The sequence below is a fragment of the Orycteropus afer genome, unplaced genomic scaffold, assembly GCF_000298275.1.
Source record: "Orycteropus afer afer isolate SDZICR_OR568_19922 unplaced genomic scaffold, OryAfe1.0 scaffold00097, whole genome shotgun sequence".
Classification (NCBI taxonomy): domain Eukaryota; kingdom Metazoa; phylum Chordata; class Mammalia; order Tubulidentata; family Orycteropodidae; genus Orycteropus; species Orycteropus afer.
In genome coordinates, this window is record NW_006921684.1 from 8,863,718 (window position 1) to 8,883,732 (window position 20,015).

General features: G+C 40.2%; 1 protein-coding gene across 1 annotated transcript in view; it reads left to right on the plus strand.

The window, feature by feature from the left end:
- The window catches only part of HMGA2 (high mobility group AT-hook 2), a 181,139-nt gene extending 165,288 nt beyond the window's left edge, over positions 1–15,851 (plus strand). Inside the window, exon 4 of the mRNA XM_042781209.1 lies at positions 15,798–15,851. Coding sequence (XP_042637143.1) covers positions 15,798–15,851 — 54 coding nt within the window. The remainder of the gene's footprint in view (positions 1–15,797) is intronic.
- The last annotated feature ends 4,164 nt before the right edge of the window (positions 15,852–20,015 follow it).

Genomic DNA, 20,015 nt, shown 5'->3' on the forward strand with positions numbered 1-20,015 from the left:
CACATAACCTTAAAAAGGACTATATTAATCACCTTCTTTGTAATCCCTTCACAGTCCCAGGTTTAGTGAAAAACTGCTGTAACACAGGGGACACAGTTTAACAATGCAACTTTTAATTACTGTTTTCTTTTTTCTTAACCTACTAATAGTTTGTTGAGCTGATAAGCAAGAGTGGGTGGGTGAGAGAAACGTGAACTGGGTCTAGTCAATCACTGCACTGCATATCAACAAGGAACGAGTCACTCTCGTGACGCTGGGCATTCATATAAGAAAGGTGCGGTGTTTAACACCGTGACACCTCAGACACCACCTCTACCCACTCGCCACCGTAGTGAATCCTGTTTAGAACACCAAAGATAAGGAATAGATGCTACTCTCTCTTTTTTTGTATAATCTTGTAGACATTTACTTGATGATTTTTAACTTTTATTTCTAAATGAGACGAAATGCTGATGTATCCTTTCATTCAGCTAACAAAACCAGAAAAGGTGATGTTCATTTTTCAAAAAGGGAAGTAAGCAAACAAATACTGGCGACTCCTGTCTTTATGGCTGTCGCACATATCAGCAGGAGTAATAAATTTACTCATAGCACTCATTTTCAGGAAAACACCCATCCGGGTAGAATCTACTTCCTACAGAGCCAGATGCCATTGAGCAATAAATTACACTTGTCAGCCTCAAAGCCTTTCAGGAACATAGACAAGTAAACTTATGCTCTTTGTAATTTAATGAAAAGGTACAACAGAATAATGCATGATGAACTCACCTGAATTATGAGGTGGGCGGAGCGAAATCTAAATTTCTTTTGCTATTGTTAGCCTTCAGTTTTGAAAAAGGAAAGGAAAAAAAAAGGGCAATCTCTCTCTTTTCATCGTGTATCAGTTTCCTTGAAAGACCTAAATACCACTTACCTCAAATCAAGCTTATGTATTACTTCAAGTAATACGTTTGACATAGGATGGTTGACCGAGGTGCCTTACTTCGGTTTCAGTTCACCATCTCTTCATTCAAACTGCACTTTTAGCCAGAGATGCAATATATCCCCACTACTCAATACTACCTCTGAATGTTACAATTAATTTACAGTCTAGTACTTATTACATGCTGCTATACCCAAGCAATGCAAGAAAAAAAACTTACTGGGTAGGTGATTCTAATCATCTACGTATTTTGTTTTTGTACACTTACTTACAGTTGAAGAAGCAGTCTCCTTACTGTGTTTCAGCATGGCTATGTATTTTTCTTTTCTTTTCTTTTCTTTTTTTTTAATTAAAATGTTACCAGTACTTGTTTCAGCTTCTCTGCTAGATTTCTACATTAACTTGAATTTTTTTTTTTTTTTAAACCAAGTCGCTCCTAGGTTCTTAAGGATAATTTTCCTCAGTCACACTACATATCACACCAAATTTGACTGTAACATTTAAATACAACCCTCCAAGTTTGTACCTCAAATGAATTGTTTAAGGAAATGGACTAATTGACTTGCAAAGACCTACCTCCAGACTCTAAAAGGAATGAACTTGTTACTTGCAGCATTCACATATTTCTCGCTGTTTTTAATAGTTCAAACTGCAGCTATCCCTAGTCAAAACTATTTTTGTAAAAGGAATTTGATAGAAAGGAACACATTTTTAAATACTTTTGCAAAAGAAAGGCAGCCTTCAAAGAAACTTGAAGCTTTGTAGGTGAGATGCAACAAGCTCAGCTTTTGCATAATGCAATCAAGATTATGTGTTTTTTAAGATTAGTAGACTATAAGAAAATGCTTGACAGATATTTTCATGTATTTTACACAAATGTGATTTTTGTACTATGTCTTGACCAGATTTATTTTAAACGCTTCTTATGCAGAGTTTTTATTCCTTTCTCTCCTTGTGAGTGTGCCGACTTTTTAACATGGTTTTATCAACTGGGCCAGGAGGTAGTTTCTCGTGATGGCTTGTGTCAGTATGGCTTTTAGTACTGAAGCCAAATGAAACTCAAAACCATCTCTCTTCCAGCCACTTCAGGGAGGTATTTCAGAAGCTACATACCTCTCTGAGACTGGCAGATCGCTCACTGTTAGGAATCACCAAAGCAGCTTTGGAGAGAATTAAAACTCAGTGTTACTGTTCACTGTCAATTAAATGAGCAAACAAACAGTGGCTCGTAAAAATAAAAGTTCCATTCCATATCGTTGGTTGGGCCTTCTTAGGAACCTCATTGGTCAGCTCATAAAACTGAAGCAGTTGCTCATGTTGGCCAAACTCGGACTGCCGAGCGATGTCCATCTCTGATGAAGTTACTTTTATTTCCTATATGTTGTACAATCAAAACACACAACTACCTCTTAAGTCCCAGTATACCTCATTTTTCATACTGAAAAAGAAAAAAAGCTTGTGGCCAATGGAACAGTAAGAACATCATAAAATTTATATATATATAGTTTATTTTTGTGGGAGATAAATTTTATAGGACTGTTCTTTGCTGTTGTTGGTCACAGCTAAGTAAGACTGGACATTTAACTTTTCGACCATTTCTGCAAGTTAGGTATGTTTGCAGGAGAAAAGTACCAAGACGTTTTAACTGCAGTTGACTTTCTCCCTGTTCCTTTGAGTGTCTTCTAACTTTATTCCTTGTTCTTCATGTAGAGTTGCTGTCTATGATTGTACTTTGAATCGCTTGCTTGTTGAATTATTTCTCTAGTGGATTATCACTGTCTGTTCTGCACAATAAACATAACAGCCTCTGTGATCCTCGTGTGTTTGGAGTCCTGCTCTTTATCACAGTTCCGTTAAATGAGTAATATGGAGGGGCTATTCACAAGTCATTTTGTTGTACCTCTTTTGTAGTATGTACCCACACCTTTGCACACATAAGGCACTGACATAAAGTACCTTTTTCTAGGATGATAACTGCCCTAAACTCACCCTTTGTTGTCTGATTTTTAATTCTACACAGGCAGTCTTAGAAGAAATGTAAAATGTAGTTAAAAATATAAGATCTGTGCTTTAAGCTAACATCTACAAAGTTCGTAAGAGACATCATCGGGATACTAGTAATTGCTGAAGTAACATTCGGAGAAAGGGCCAAAACATTGGTGAAAAGGTTAAGAAACAAAAGCCACAAACTTTCTACTAAACAGCCATCTCTCGTTTTTATTGTGGTAAAAATATATGTGACGAAGCATTTTGCCAGTTGAACGATCTTTATATGTATAATTCAGTGGTGTTGGTCACGTTCATCTTGTTGTGCAACCATCACCACTATCCTTTTCCCAATTACTTAAATAGGACTAATTTATATAAAATCATTGGCAGAGTCAACATTAGTCCACCATGTGTAAGGTCATCTTTACACCTCATTTCCTGGTTATGAATAAATCCAGGATTTTTAAAAAGCTAAAACCTGTGGTTTTTGCTGCCAGTGTTGTCACTAGAACTCCTTTGTCCTTTATGCCTTCATTCCCACATTTGTTTATTCTCACAACTAATAATTTATGAGCGCCTGCTGTGTGTGAGGCCCGACACCATGATGTCTGCCCTTCAGAAGACTAGCTGGCTGGCAAAAATAAGGAAGGGGAGAAATGATAACAGTATAGACAATATGTGAAAAGCACCAAGCAAATTGTTTAGATAACAAGTTGCAAGAGTTCAGAGAAGAGAAAAACATTTCCTCCTGGAGGTGATCACTTAACCTACCTCATTAGTTCAACCTAACAACAGAGTGAGAGGTCAAACAGTTAAGCCATATTTACTCTTCATTTTTATTAATATAGAAAGTACATAAGAAGCAATTGCTTGTGAAAATGAAAATAAACCAGAAGGGAATCTTTGGCTCACAAAAGAACAAGAAAGGATATATTATATCCGGAATGAGATAAGTAGATGGACAGGATAAAATACATACCCTATTTTGGAGCTGATTCTTACTGAATGATCTCTGAATTAGATTACTTGAGAAAAATTAAAATATCACTTTCCCACAACAGGTTGGTTGTTTACTTTTAAAAGCTATTACATGAAGAATTCTTAGGAGTTTAAATCTAAATTCAAATAGGATGTCCAAAATTGTAATAGTAATAATCTACCAATGCATTCAAATAAGTGGGGAGCCTCTAGTACAATACTGAATACTATCTGGGGCAACAAAGATAAAAGAAACTTGGTTCCTGCCCTCAAAGAGCCAATAACTTTGCTAAGGGAGCTATACCCAAGACAGATCTATAAGTAGAGCCTTATTAAGCTGCTCTGAAAGGTAGTGGCATGCACCTTGAACTCCTTGCCAATATCAGGGCAGGATTCCAGGCCCTCTCACACAAAATCACCATCAGAGAGCGATCCTGGGGCTCCATGGACAAGAAGTCTCAGCCAATGTAGCATTTCATTTGCTAACATGGGGAATGAGTGTTTTCCAAGAGAGCTATGGGTGCTTAGAAGTCATTGGGTGGTGCTCATTAATATGTTCATTGTTGTTGTTGTTATGTGCCATCAAGTCAGACCTGACTCATAGCGACCCCTCCTTAGGTTTCCCAGGTAGTATCACTATGGAGGTAGATTACCCAACCTTCCTTCTGAGGAGTGGCTGGTGGGTTTGAACCGTCAGCCTTCTGGTTAGCAGTCAAGTGCCTTAGGCACTACACTACCAGAGTTAATATGCTCAGTGCTAGCCAAAAGTCTAGAGGTTCAAGTCCACCCAAAGGCACCTTGGAGAAAAGACCTGAAGATCTGCTTCAGAAAAATCTATCATTGAAGACCCTCTGGGATACAGTGTACTCTGACACACATGGGTCACCGTGAGTCAGTCGACTGATGGCCACTGGTTTTTAAGGGTACTCCTCTCTGGCCAATTCAGGATGATAAGTGGTTTAGGAGTATAGGCGGGACAAATGAAAAGAAAAGAATGAGTAACATTCTAGCCCATGGGACATTAAGCCAAATCAATTTATATATTTAAAAAAAACTCACTGCTGTTGAGTCAATTTCAACTTAATAGCAACCCCTCCTTGGGTTTCTGAGGTGGTATCACTACGGAATTTCTATATTAGTGAACACAAATTTCAGATGAATTAAATCAGAAGCTCATGAGTGTAGAAGCAGGCAGGATGGATAGACTTCTTACCAAATTTTATTAACATGAGAAGGTGTTTTATTGAATAAGACTAATTCTTAGAGTTAGGTAAGAATTAGGTTGGGTTGAGCAATTGCTCTTGAGATCTAGGAAATCTGATCTAAAGGGGGAAGAGAAATTGAAAAACATCAAAGAATTACTTTTGAAGTAGATAATGCAGATGGATAACAAGAGAGTCTAAAAGGCAATGGCAGAGATCGACACTCATAGTCTGAGTTTATCCATCTGTAAAACTTGGCAGTTTGCTCTCTTTCTGAAGTAGACGGGAAATGGCTGTGGATATGACCCTCTGCCTGGCTCTCTGCTCCTCTATCCACATCCTCTGCATCCAGGGCCCTACCTATGTGCTTCCACCCACACATCTGCCTTACGCTCATACCAAGTCCCAGTTAGAATCAATAGGATTCTGCCTCGTGTCAGTGAGCAATACCCCACTTTGTCTCCACTTTACAACAGTTGGGTCCTCTCTTCTGCCTTTGAGCCTGACTCACCACTTGAAGACCTGGTTGTCCCTCTATGCATCCCAGTCAGGTCCTCGTCTTCCTCGGGCTACTTCGCAGGCCCCGCGTCCTTCCCCTGTACATTCACCAGCAGGTTGGCCCCTTGCAACCCGTTATTCCCCTCTCCCCTCTCCTCTCATTGATAACCTGTTTTCTTACTCTTAGATTTGGCCTTTCTGTGACTGCTCTGGGTCCCAGTCAAGTGTTGGCTACTGACTGAAAGATTGGAAGTTTTAGTCTACTCAGTGTCACCTCAGAAAAAAGGCCTGGTGCTCTACTCCCAAAAAATCAATCATTGAAAACTTTATAGAACCTAGTTCTACTCAGACACACATGGGGTCACCATGAGTCATTGACTCATGACAACTGGGTTTGGGTTGGTTTTTTTTTTTTTTTTTTTTTGTCTTGCTGATTGCTTTAATCCTAGATTAAGCATACATTCTTGGGAATATGGGATAACAGTATTTGAGAATACTGCCAGAACCTAGACCTTGGAGTACCTACCTTGGAAGAAACTTAGTGTAGGAGAAAAATGGAAGGTGCAGATCTAGCCTTTGTAGTTTGTTGCCCCTTAGAACCTAGAGAGGTGGCAGTAATGCACTGCCATGACTTTTCCCTGAATACTCAAGACCTCCAAAGATTGATTGTTCTTTCAAGCCATGTCACTGACTGGTATTTGCAGTTCTGCTGGGCATGTCAGCCACATCTTAGAGGAGGCCAAGGAAGAGGAGTTACTATATAACCAGCCACACTCCGAGAGATACAATGAAACAAACAAAAAGTTAACACTGACATTAGGATAATTCTATCCCCTTTCAGAAATGGAGAAGATTGTCTCCTTGGGTAGGTACAAGGGCACTGGACAAGACACCCATTGCTATGTGTGTGGACCTTGGGACTAGACTCTCTGGGTTTGAATCCTGACTCTGCCACTAAGTAGTTGAGGAAACTCTGGCAAGTCACATAACAGTTGTGGACCACAATTTTTCTCATTTTTAAATGGAAATAATAATAGCATCTATCCAAAAGTATTACTGTGATGATTAAACAAGCCAATACATGTAGAATACTTAAAAGTACTTGGCATATAGACAGTGATCACCCATATTAATGTTTGTTGATGTTTATTTTGTCTCTGGCTGCAGTATGAGATTACATTTATTTTTCTTCCTCTAGTTTCTATCATTATGGGTCTTTGGCATAAAAGGATATCCAGAGATCATCGCCAAAAAGATGCCAGGCTTTTCAAACACCATTTTGGTTGCATTTTCCATGCATAGAAATCATTGATGTATGCAACTACTCTTTCTCATTGTAGATCACACTGTGTTTTATCTCAGTGGATTGGTCACCAGAGGGAGTCAACCTTGAAAAATCATCAAAAGGTCAATCACTCCAATACAACACTCCACAGATTTAGGAGGTCTAGATGTATAACAGCTTCCTTTGCTTGTGGGGAGGCTAGCTTTCCAGCTCTCATTCCAGGCCTCTATTACCTTGGTTGCTTCTGACTTTGGCCTTGGTTGACAGTACTACAGTGTTGGAGTATATGAGGCTTCTTGCTGATCTTCCTCCTGGTTAATAACACTTAACTTCTATTACTCCTTTGAATTTCAGCCTCCAGCTGTAGCCTGCACACCCAATGGAGCTAAACTACATGCACTTCTCTAGCCAGTCTTCATATCTCACTTTCTCATTAGCATTCCATAAGCTGCCTAATTGTCTGATAGAATTTTCACCTTCCTTAAAGGGAAACTTGGATGATTCTGTAGCCAATGCACTTCATGTGCAGCCACCACCCATCTGTAGTGGAGGCTTTCAGGTGGCTAAGATGCGAAACAGGTTCCAGCAGGTCTCCTAGACTAAGATGGACTAGGAAGGAAGACCCGGCAACCTACTTCCAAAACTCAACAATGAAAACCTGGGGATCACAATAGTTCCAGCCACAGCACAAGGAAAGGACATTCAAAGTGCACGTCCAGGAGAAAAGAAAATGGACACAGGGGAGCAGAACAACAGCTGCCTGATACAATGGCACTGCCATTAGTACTAAGTGAGGTGCGAGAAATGCAGGCAAGGCTCCATAAAAGGCAACATGACAGGAACAAATCCCTGAGAATTGCCTGGTCTGGCAGTGGACCTCTCCGGTCCAAAAAACCTTTCAAGGCACTGAGTTTGGGGCACTAACATGGCACGGGGGGCTCTGGTGGCATAGTGCCTAAGGCATTTGACTGCTAATCAGAAGGCTGGTGGTTCACACCCAGCAGCAACTCCTTGGAACAAAGGTTGGGCAATCTACTTCCATACTGATAAAATAAATAAATAAATAAACTCACTGGGGTCCAGTCGGATCTGACTCATAACGACCCCTCCTCAGTATCACTACGGAAGTAGATTGCCCAACCTTCCTTTCCAGGAGTGGCTGGTTGGTTTAAACTTCCACCCTTCTGATTAGCAGTCAAACGCCTTAGGCACTACACCACCAGAGCTCCTCCATGGAGATACCACCTCGGAAACCCAAGGAGGGGTTGCTATGAGTCGGATCTGACTCCACGGCAGTGAGTTTGGTTTTGGTTTAATATGGCACTGTTTCTTAGTACAGAATAACTTGGCCTGTCTTGACTGGAACAAATAATGACAACTCTTTACACCCTCATTTTCTGCTTACAAAGCATTGGCACAAATTCTGATTGTTTTTTGTTTGTTTGTTTTATCTCCAGCACCATACTGGGTGATACAGAAGGTATTATTATGATGATGATGATCATCATTATATTTATTTTACAGATAGCTTAATCTAGAGCATAAGTAACTTGCTCGAGGAGACAGAGCGAGTAAATGGCAGAGCCATGTGTAATCGCAGGGCCCTTGGCTCTAAATCCACACTCTCTCCTCTAGAGTAATGTAATCCTAGCTTCTCGGGCTTAAATTAGATTTCACAAAGCTGGTTTTCCAGGTGACCACCATGATACCAGCATACTCCGTCTCAGATTCTCCACCCTTCATCAACTGGAATTCTTCCTTCACATCACGTAGCCTGTGAACCTGGCTATTGATCCAAGAATACCCTTCAGGCAAATAAGAGTTTAAACAAATTTAAGGAATTATCTAAACTGCAGCAAGCAGGCTGGCTATAGGACTCAGAACATTCCACCGGACCACCAAAGCTTAAGGTCCCATTCCTTTATCTTTAGTCACCAAATCTGTAGGCTCAGCAATGTTCCCTGTGGCCTTGTATGCTTAACTCAGGAACTAGGCAGGCTGATATATGGTCATTATTTATTACAGCAGGATGCATTTAGCCATAAAACAATTATGTTTATCCTAATCCCCAGTCGATTTAATACTGTCATGAAAAATAAAACTTACAATTCAACCAGCTAATGAAAATGTGAAACTTATACAAATCTACAAGATGTGCTATACTGCCTTTTCAAATATTGCAGAACAAGTCATCATTACAAAACTAAGATCTTCAAATACCTCTTGAATTTGCTTTCTCTCCATCTCCATTGCCACCACTGCAATCCAAGCCACCAGTACCCCTCACATGCTCTGTCTATGTAGCCTCAGAGTCCCTGGGTGGTGCAACCAGGTCATTTATTTGGCTGCTAACCAAAAGATTAAATCATTGCGATGGCCTAGAGGCACCTCAGAGGAAAGGCCTGGCGACATACTTCCTAAAAATTCGGCATTGAGAAGCCTACGGCGCGTAGTACTGCTCTGACACACGTTGGATCACCATGAGTCAGAATCAACTTGACAGCAGCCAGTTGTTGTTTTTGTTGTTTTATGTAGTCTTACCCCACTTCAATTCTTTCTCTACCCAAAGCAGATGTGAGCTTTCTGAAAACACAAATCCAAATTTCAAAGATCAAATGCTCTCAGATAAAATTCAAAATCCTTCCTATGGCCTAAATGGCCCAACATGATCTAGTTCCTGGTTCCGTCTCCAGCCTCAGCTTTCACCAGTCTTCCTCACCTTGTTCTCCCCAACATCACTGGCCTTCTTATGAGGTCTATGAATCGTTCTCCTTCCGATAGCCTTAGGCCAATCCCACTGGCTATAGTACCCTCTGCCTGGAATGTTTCCCTTTTCCTAACACCTCTTTGTCGTTATTGTTGTTATGTGCCATCGAGTCGGCCCCGACTCATAGCAACCCCTCCTTGGGTTTCCAAGGCAGTATCACTACAGAAGTAGATTGCCCAACCTTCCTTCCAAGGAGTGGCTAGCTGGTGGGTTTGAACCGCCAGCCTTCTGGTTAGCAGTCAAGTGCCTTAGGCACTATGCTACCAGAGCTCCTAAAACTCCAGAAAATGTCTTCCTTATTCTTCAACTCTTAAGTGTTTTTCTCTCTCTGAGGTAACTTCTCTGCTTTTCACATTCCCCACACCCTCACCTAAACACAGTCAGATCCCCCTAAAGTATAACACCTTATCCTTCTCCCTCGTAGCAATTATCACAATTGTCATCAATCAGTTGTATGATTTGTCCACTCTGGATCATGAAAACAGATCTGTCTTGTCACCTTTGTATTCTGAGTACCTAGCACATTAGCTGATCACAGTTATTGTTAGCTGCTGTCAAGTTCACTCCAACTCATGGTGACATTCTGCATATCGGAGCAAAATATCTCCCAGTCATGAACCATCTTCACAATTACCAGCAAACTCCAGTCTATTGCTGTGGCTCCTGTGCCAATCCATTTCACTGAGACGCTCCCTCACCCCCATTGACCCTCTACTTCACCAAACATGATGCCTTCACCAGTGATTGAGTCCTCCCGTTGATGTGTCCAGAACAAGTGACTCAGATAACATTCCACTGTGATCCATAGGTTTTCCTTAGTTAATTTGCAGAAGTAGACAGCCAGGCCTTTCTTCCTAGTCTGTCTTACTTAGAGAGCTTCATTGAAACCTGTTCGCCATGGGTGACCCTACTAGTATTTGAAATACCAGTGATATGCATCATGACAACATGCAAGCTACAACAGTATGACAAACTGACAGATGGTGGTGGCTGCCAACAGTAGCCCCTCCACAGTTGCTTAAATGAATGAACCAACCATGCTTGCTCTCCACTATATTGAGAAGACACATTCTCTTAGGCAGGCCTTTTCCCAGATCTTTCCCATTCTCTGACCCCAGATTAGGCTTCACTTTCTCTCCCCACCCAGGGCTCTGTACTGCCAAACCTCTCTCTATTGACTTCCTGTCACTCCCTCAACACACTCAATAAAATTCTCTGCCTCATTCCGGTAGGTTCAAGTTTCTGCCAGCATGTTCATTCTGAAAAACCATCTGATAAACAAATGAATTAATAACAAATGCAACTAGCCCAGTGTCTCGGATACAGCAAGCACTTGAAGCAGACAGTGGTTGTTTTGAATGACCCAGCATCTTGTCCAGCTTCTTCTAGTAAGAGTACTACAATTTCCCTCTGAGGAAAAGTCCTTTCCCTCACTCTCGGCCTATGACTTTCAGCTGAGGATGATAGCTACTCTCTGGTGGCAGGGGAAGGTTTATGATTTAGGCAGGCAGTGGATATACTTCAACCCTCTGATTGGATCAGTATAGGCACATCACTCAAGCCAAGCCCATGAGATTCAGTGTCAATACTTTTCTGGGACTACTAGAAAAGTAAGGAGCTCTGGTAGCTAAAGCACTTGACTGCTAACCGGAAGGCTGGCGGTTCAAACCCACCAGCCACTCCTCGGAAGAAAGGTTGGGCAATCTACTTCTGTAGTGATACTGCCTTGGAAACCCAAGGAGGGGTCGCTATGAGTTGGGTCCAACTCGATGGCACATAACGACAACACAACACTGGGAAAATGAGCCTTTCTCACTCCAGTAGAATCAAAGCTAGTAGGGTGCACGCCTGTAACATCGGAGGGAAGGATGGCAAGGAGGTAGGAGTGTTGCAACAACGTGGAGAATAAAGCCAGCTCAGAGGAGAGCAGAGACAGGATTTGGAGACAGATCAAGTACTGAAGATATTATGTGAGCCGCTGGACCCTATAGTGCATGAAGGTTTTTGGTTACATGAGCTAATAAAATTTCTTTTCTCTTTTTTTGAAGTAAGTCAGAGTTGGGTGTCTCTCTCATCCAGAAGAATCCTGACTACTTCATAAGTCAAAGAATGAATAAATGAGTAAACATAGTGAAAACACAGCAAAACTGACCTTCAGAAGGCATTTGGTCTTGATTCTACAACTCAAGGTGTAAGACCTTGGACAAAGTCTACAAACTGGGGATGGTGGTTGGATCAGATCTTTAATATACCTTCTAGGTTTAAAATTCTAGTCATCTCTGAAACCAAGATGACCATAAAGATCACAAAGGAACTAGTTCTTACTAGTGGCAATTTGGAACAAAAACCTGTAAAGAAAATAGTACCTGCTGGGGGACATTTCCTGGCTCCATATATCTTATGTGTATACAGCTTCTTAGTCTACTTGTGGGTTAGAGAAACAAGGACCTTCCTAGACTGATCATAGAACCTAACAGAGTTTGAAACCAGCAAATAGCAACCCCACAGGAGGCAATGGAGTTCCATGAGAGAGCACATGCATTTCACAGTCATCAGAGGTACATAAACCAGTTGCCATTGAGTCAAATCCGACTCATGGTGATACCACCTACATCAGAGTAGGACTGTGCTCTGTAGAGTTTTCAGTGGCTGATTCTTTCTGAAGTGTGTAGCTGGCCAGGGCTTCCTTCTGAAGCCCCTCTGGCTGGACTCCAATCTCCAATCTTTTGGTTAGCGGCAGAGCAAGTCAGTAGTTTGTACCACCCGGGAACTCCAACACATATTTATAATTTTAAGATTTCAAGTGAAATATCATTATGCATGAGATACTGCTTCCTTAAATGTAGTTACTTAAAAATTCCGTTATTCATGCTTTAGTTGCTCGTTGCCGTCAATTTGGCCCCGGCTCATGGGGACCTGTAACAGAACAAAATGCAGTCCTGTGCCACCTTCATGATTGTGGGTACGTGTGAGTCCTTTGTTGTTGCTGTTGTATGAGTCCATGTCACTCAATTTCCTTTGTTGTCACAGGCTCTCTACTTTAGCAAACATGATGTTCTTTTCTAACTATCGGTCCTTCCTGACGGCATGTGCAAAGTAAGCAAACAAGTCTGGCAATCCTCCCTTCTAAGGAGTATAAATAATAATAACAACAAAATTAATAATTAAATAATTATCATGACAATTCTAGCCAGAGGCTAGTAAGGTCGTAAAGGAAGCAAATGAGATTATCATCTACCCTTGCACATATTGAATCATGGATCTACGTAGGACAATGTGGCTGTGTTTCTAGTTGTAATGGATAATAAGCCACAGATTTGTGAGCAAGACTGTTTCAACTTTTAACTAAATATGTCTCTGGAACATCATTCAAATCAAAAATACATTCCACATAAAAGAAGTATTTTTCTTTTAAAAGCAATAACTGCCATATGAAAATGGACGTTGAGCCAGAATCTAATCCTACTAAGTCAATGAAAATTCTCCTGCAATTATTATTAATAGTATCCTGATTTATCTCTTTTCTTCAGAGGAACATAAACTGAAAATCTAGCTTCACACATAAAAAACCTAAAGTACCAAAACGGATTAATTCCCTGCTTCTTATTTTTCATTGGTAGGTCCACAAAACTGTTCCAAGGAATTTTTTCCTCTTTGATTTGTTATTCCTTAGTCTGTCGTATAACTTGAACTAAAAACTCTGCAATCTAGTCCAATTTCCTAATGAACACAGAATGACCACACCTCCTTAAACAATCACCTTTCACTAGCCTCAGATTGAAACTTTTAAACCACCTTTAAAGTTTTCTTTCAAGTTTTTCATATCATTTGTGAGGGCATTCAGTGCATATTAGCTCTGGTCCAATGAAGAGCAATAGAAAAAGCACGAAGGGACTATGATGCTTCCACAGCATCGCATGCCCCAACTGGGGGGAAGGGGTGGGGGAAGGGGCTGTATTGAAAACATTTTCGCTTCACATAATCCAGAACCTGAGCTCATGAGTGATAAGGCAAGTTAAGTTTTCAATGTGGTCTTTGTTAAGTTATTCAAAGGCTCTGAAGAAATAGGAAAGTAGAACAACTTTCCCTCACCTTTTTGTCAAGCCATAAATAAGAGGCTAGGTTATAGCATGCGGCAAAACCCATTTTGAAAGCATTTTACTTTCTTCTTTCACGGGGCCCTAAAATTATATGGTGCATTCTCAATTTACTTAGGAAATTAATGCAGGAAAAGAGTTTAGGAAATATTCATTTCCTATGGAACACAGGAAATATTCACAGCCTTCCCTCTATCTCTTTTCCCTTAACTTCTGGATTTAGAGTAGTATTTTTTTTTTAACTCATTAGCCTTTGACTTAGCAATTGTTCGGCAGAGCTGTGTGGTTATTTCAGTTGCTATACTGCACACATATTTCATATGTGTAAAGTAAAGTGGAAGCAGTGGCAGTGGCTGTCATTCATTCACTAGTTCATTCATTTAACAAATGTTTGTTGAATATCTGCTACGTACCATCATCTACCATTTGTCTGTTGGTGGTGGCTTATGTGTTGCTATGATACTCAATAGTTTTCTGTAGAACTTCCAGACTGAAACAAACTGGGAAAAAAAGCCTAGCGATGTATTTCAAAAAATCAGCCAGCAAAATAAAGCCCTGTGGATGATAATGGTCCAATCCAGTTGTGCGTGGAGTTGCCATGAGTCGGGGTCCAGCTTGATGGCAGCTAACAACACTATGTGCCAGGCACCGTGCTATGTGCTGGAGCTACCAAGACAGATATTCAGTCTCTGCATCCATGGAGCAGAAAGCCCAGCAGGGAGACTGAAAATAAATGGCAGAGGCAATACAGTGTATCAGATAAAATGTTAGAGGGATACTCAAGGAGCCGCAGGAAGCACTGAACCCCAAATTCAATGGCATCCTGTTGCAAAAAGGCTTCTCCAGAGGTGACACATCTAAATTGAAGTGTGAGGGATGGAAAGGAGTTTAGCTGAGCAACAAAGAAAAGGAGAAGGAGAGAGTATATGTAATAGATCCATTCCAAGGAGAAAAAAAAAAAAAAAAAACATTGCCATAGAGTCAGTTTCGACTCACCGCAAGCCCCTGTGTTACAGAGTAGAACTACTCCACAGGATTTTCTAGACTGTCATCTTTACAGAAGCAGTTTGCCAGGCCTTCCAGGGAGCCCCTGGCTGGGTTTGAACCTCCAGCCACATCACAGTGAAAACACAAGAAGCATCCAAACAAAAGAACTATCCCAAAAGATTTTTAAAAAACAACAATGCTGAAATCATACTCTTGTAACGGCAGAAGAATAATTTGAAATGGTAACTGGTTTGGTATATTCCTGAATGGCTGATAAGTGACATTACAGCCGAAAGCCCCCAGCACAAACAGGGGGAGCAGATCAGAGCTGAAGCCCAAAAACGAGTCTGTCAGGAGTCATTTCATGTCGTGAATATCTCATAAATTTCCTGGAACAAAGGTCATGTATACCCCAGATAAACAGACTGAAAGAGAAATGTGTCAAAAAGCGTGGAGAGGAAGTAAGCAGATGACACCAACAGATGTTTCCAAAAGAGCTTTGACACTGCTTTTCCCTTCCCTTTCTACAATTCCTGCTGCACTTATTGACAAGTATTTTTGTAGTTCCACAAAGATTTCCTAGTAAACAAAAACTTTACTTAAAAAATTAGTGTGTGATGCTTTTCCCTTGCATTTTAAGAACATGAGTAGGCATATCAAATTCATATCTTTGTTATGAGAATTGATAAGCAGAATTTATTCAATTGCATTTACGTTACTAAATATTTATGTTTGGGAATGAGGGTTTTTTTTGTTGTTGTTAAATACAGCTGTTTTCGATTTATGCAAAATGACAACAGATATGTGATACATTCTTCAATAATCCGTATAAATGCTTAGCACAATGCCTGGCATGTAATAAGTGCTCAATAAATGTTAGGTAGTGTTATTGTTATTGATATGACATATTTACAGTAAATAAATGCAAAATGTTTTTTAAGACATACACACTCTTTTTAAATCAACAGTGCAAGCACATATAAATGTAAACAGAGAAAAAATAAGTATAAGGAAAATCAACAGTGCCTTGCCCCAGATGCAACTGCCTTTAACTGTTTCTGTTCTTTTTCAGATTGTTGCCTTTGTATTTCTCAAGTACAGGCTTATGTTTCTCTTTATTGATTAACCACTTTGAGGCATTATCAGTTGACTTCCTTTTGTGGCACATGAGGATGTAGATATCTTGCATCATTCACATATTCATTCACTCAGCAAATAATTGTTGAATATCTACTTGCTAGGTTGTGAGGATACCACTGTGGATAAAAATGACAAAAATTCTGCTTGACGTGAACCCCAGCCTCCCCAACTCTGAGACCAGAAGAACTAGATGGTGCCCGGTTATCACTGCTGACCACTCTGAAAGGGATAATAGTATCCTGGATAGAGTAGGGGAAATGTGGAACAAAACTCAAAATTATATATATTAAAAAAAGCCAGCCTTACTGGTCTGATGAAGACTGGTGAAATCCCTAAAACTATAGCCCTTAAAAATCCTTCAATGTAGGAACTGAACTTAATAACCCCTATGACTCAGCTAACAGCCAAAAATAGACAGATCTATAAGGTGAAGAGTAATATCAGGAAGGTATGCACTCACCACAGTGATCAAGCACATGAGAGCAACAGGACAGCATTTGCCCAGGCATAGAGTGAGGAAGATGGGAGGAAATGGGAAGGAAGCACCAAGGGAAGGGATGGGCATAGAGAGGAAGGGGTAAGAAGGCTGTTAGAATGTGGGGATAGCAGTAAATGTCACAAAACAGAATGTGTATGGATTGTTGAATGGAAAACTTCCACCCAAATCACAACTAAAAAAAAAAAAAAAATCTGCCTGCAGGTAGCTTATATATCAGTGGGGATGATAGCCATTATACACACAAGTGAACTACAAGGTATACCACTTAGCTATAAGTTCAACAGAGAAAAATTAAGTTGAAAAGGAAGATATGGAGTGCTAGAGAAAGGGAGTACAATTTTAAATAGGTTGGTTAGGGAAAGTATCACTGAGAATGAGCTATTGAGCATACTCTAGTGTGTAGTGCCTAAGGTACTTGACTGCTAACCAGAAGGCTGGCAGTTCAAACCCACCAGCCACTCCTCAGAAGGAAGGTTGGGCAATCTACTTCCATAGTGATACCACCTCAGAAACCCAAGGAGGGGTCACTATGAGTTGGGTCCAACTCGATGACACATAACAACAACCACCTTGAGAAAATTTCTTATATTGCTTCTTTGATAATTTCTTCACTCTGTTTTGTCTATTCTGTCTTCTGGATTTCCTATGAGTCAAATATTGAGCCTGCTAGTTTAATGCTCTATGCTGCTTCAATTCCCTTTTATATATATTTTGTTGTCTTTGTCTTTTTGTTCTGTTCTCTGAGAATTTCTTGGTTTTACCTTTTTAACTCTGCATAAAGCAGGTATATGGATATCTTTTTTCCTGAGATTCTTTTGGTCTCCTGGGAAGTCATATCTGACTACTAAGTTGGGGACAGAAACCAGGATGTTGACATTTTATGCCCAAAGAAACAGATGGCAATCAGCTGACCCTTCTCATCTCCTTGTTCCCAGCCCTAAATCTAAATTGCACTAACTGCCATACCTGGCATTTCAGAATCCCAGGTCTTTCCTCTTCACTTTCAGCACCAACCTGCAATAGGCAGATGACACAGCCTTGCTTGCTGAAAGTGAAGATGACTTGAAGCACTTACTGATCATCAAAGACTACAGCCTTCAGTATGGATTGTACCTCGACAGAAATAAAACAAAAATCCTCATGACTGGACCAATAAGGAACATTACAATAAATGGAGAAAAGACTGAGCTGTCAGGGATTTCATTTCTCTTAGATCCACAAGAGTGAAGATGTCACTTTGAAGACTAAGGTGTGCCTGACCCAAGACCTGGTATTTTCAATAGTCTCATATGCATGCATGTGAAAGCTGGACAATGAATAAAGAAGACCAAAGTAGAATTGATGCATTTGAATTGTGGTGTTGGTGAAGAATATTGAAAATACCACGGACTGCCTGAAGAATGAACAAATCTGTTTTGGAAGAGGTACAGCTAGAATGCTCCCAAGAGGCAAGAATGGCCAGACTTCATCTCTCATACTTTGGTCATGTCCCTTCCCTGACAGAAGGGACAACCCTGGAGAAAAATATCATTCTTGGTAGAGGGTTAGTGAAAAAGAGGAAGACCCTCAACAAGATGGATTAACACAGCCCCTAAAACAATGGGCTCAAACATAGCAAAGATTTTGAAGAGGCACAGGACCAAACAGTGTTTCATTCTGTTGTGGTCACCATGAGTTGTAACCAACTCCAAGGCACCTATGAACAACAACAACAAGGTCTTTCTGGACAGATCTGATTGTGTCTCCTCCCTTTGTGTGCAATCTACGTGGCAACGTCTTCTCCTAATTCCACTAAATCTGTGTTCAGATGTGTGGAAATCTCTTATCTGCTGTTGACCTTATTCCATTCTTTCTGTCCTCATAAATCTATACCTTTTATATACCTTTATTATGTCTCTAACTTTTTCTAGGAAAGAAGAAAAAATTAATGTATTGATTCACCTATCATCTATAAATGGAAACCCATATATAATTTTACAGGCATTTATTGATTTTCCTAACTTCCATCACATATGTATATATGTTTTTGTACATTTCCCATATATTTATCCCAAAGGTATGTCCTATGCATGAGTACATATATATGTAATACATATGTGAATACATGTATTTGTGTATATAATACATAATCTCTTTTCCATCATTACACTCTTTTGGAGTTAAGACATATCTTAACAACAAAAGAAATATCATGAAAATATCATTAATCTCAAAGACATAAAATCCTGTACATTATGGTCTAAGGTGTGAAGGTATAGCATTATTTAGGACCTGAAAGACCAACTGGAGTGTAGATTTGTCATGTTGAGAAGAAACTGACTAGAAAAGACTTTGGAGAGGAGAGAAAAATAAAAAAGGAGCCAGATCCTGAAGGGATCAACATTGTTTGTTGTTGTTGTTGTTATGTGCCTTCGAGTCGGCCCCGACTCATAGCGACCCCCTCCTTGGGTTTCCGAGGCAGTATCACTACGGAAGTAGGATTGCCCAACCTTCCTTCCGAGGAGTGGCTGGTGGGTTTGAACCGCCAGCCTTCTGGTTAGCAGTTAAGTGCTTTAGCCACTATGCTACCAGAGCTCCTGGGATCAACATTAAGAAGTTTAAAATTTATCCTAAATCTATATAGAACCACTATGTGAGTTGAACAGAGAATGGTATAATCAGATTTATATGATTTATATCTTAGAGAAATCATTCTGGCTACAGTAGAAAGAATTTAGAAGGGGATAAAATTAGAAATGTGAATCAGTTGGTAGGCCAAAGCAATGATCCAAGCAAGACATAAAGATGTCTTAAAGGTATTGGCAATGGAGACAGAAAGAAGTGGACCAATTTGAGAGATATTTTGGAATTAGAGTTAATGAGTAATGGTGTTTGTTAAAAATGAGGAAGGGAATGGGAGGAGGAGACCAGGATAATGTCTGGTGTTCTAAACTAGATAAAGGGATACTGATACCATTCACTAAGATAGGAAACATAGAAAGAGCAGCAGGTTAGGAAGATGATGAGAAGAGGATAGAAGTCAACTACCTCTGCCAAGGCAGGCCACCACCAACTACAGTTCAGCATGGAGGAGGGATGAGCAGGTCAACTGAGTGTAGACTGAAGTACTGATGATATCTCCTGCAAGACTCTGGCTGGAGATGATGATTTGGGGACCAAAGCGAGAGTGAGGCTGTCTGTTCCTTAGAGTTCACAGAAAGATACCACATTTTTCATAATTTACATCCAAAAGAAGGGAAGTTTACCCCCAATTTAAAAAAATATTAAGTTGCATTTTTATTGCTGGCTGTGCATCATGAATACACTAATTACAGGTATATAAAGCAATCTATTGAAGCACACATGAAACATTCATCAAAACTGACCACATATCAGGTCATAAAGGACAGCTCAAAACTTTTCAAAGATGTGATGTCATACTAAAAAAACTAAAAAACTCACTGCCGTTGAGTCTGTTCTGACTCATAGAGACCCCTCCTTGGGCTACAGAAGTACATTGCCTAATCTTCCTTCCAAGGAGTGGCTGGTGCGTTTGAACTGCCAGCTTTCTGGTTAGCAGTCAAGTGCCTTAGGCACTATGCCACCAAAGCTGCCTATGTGATGTCATAGAGATTTTTTTTTTTTACCACCAAACCAAAAAAACAAACTCAC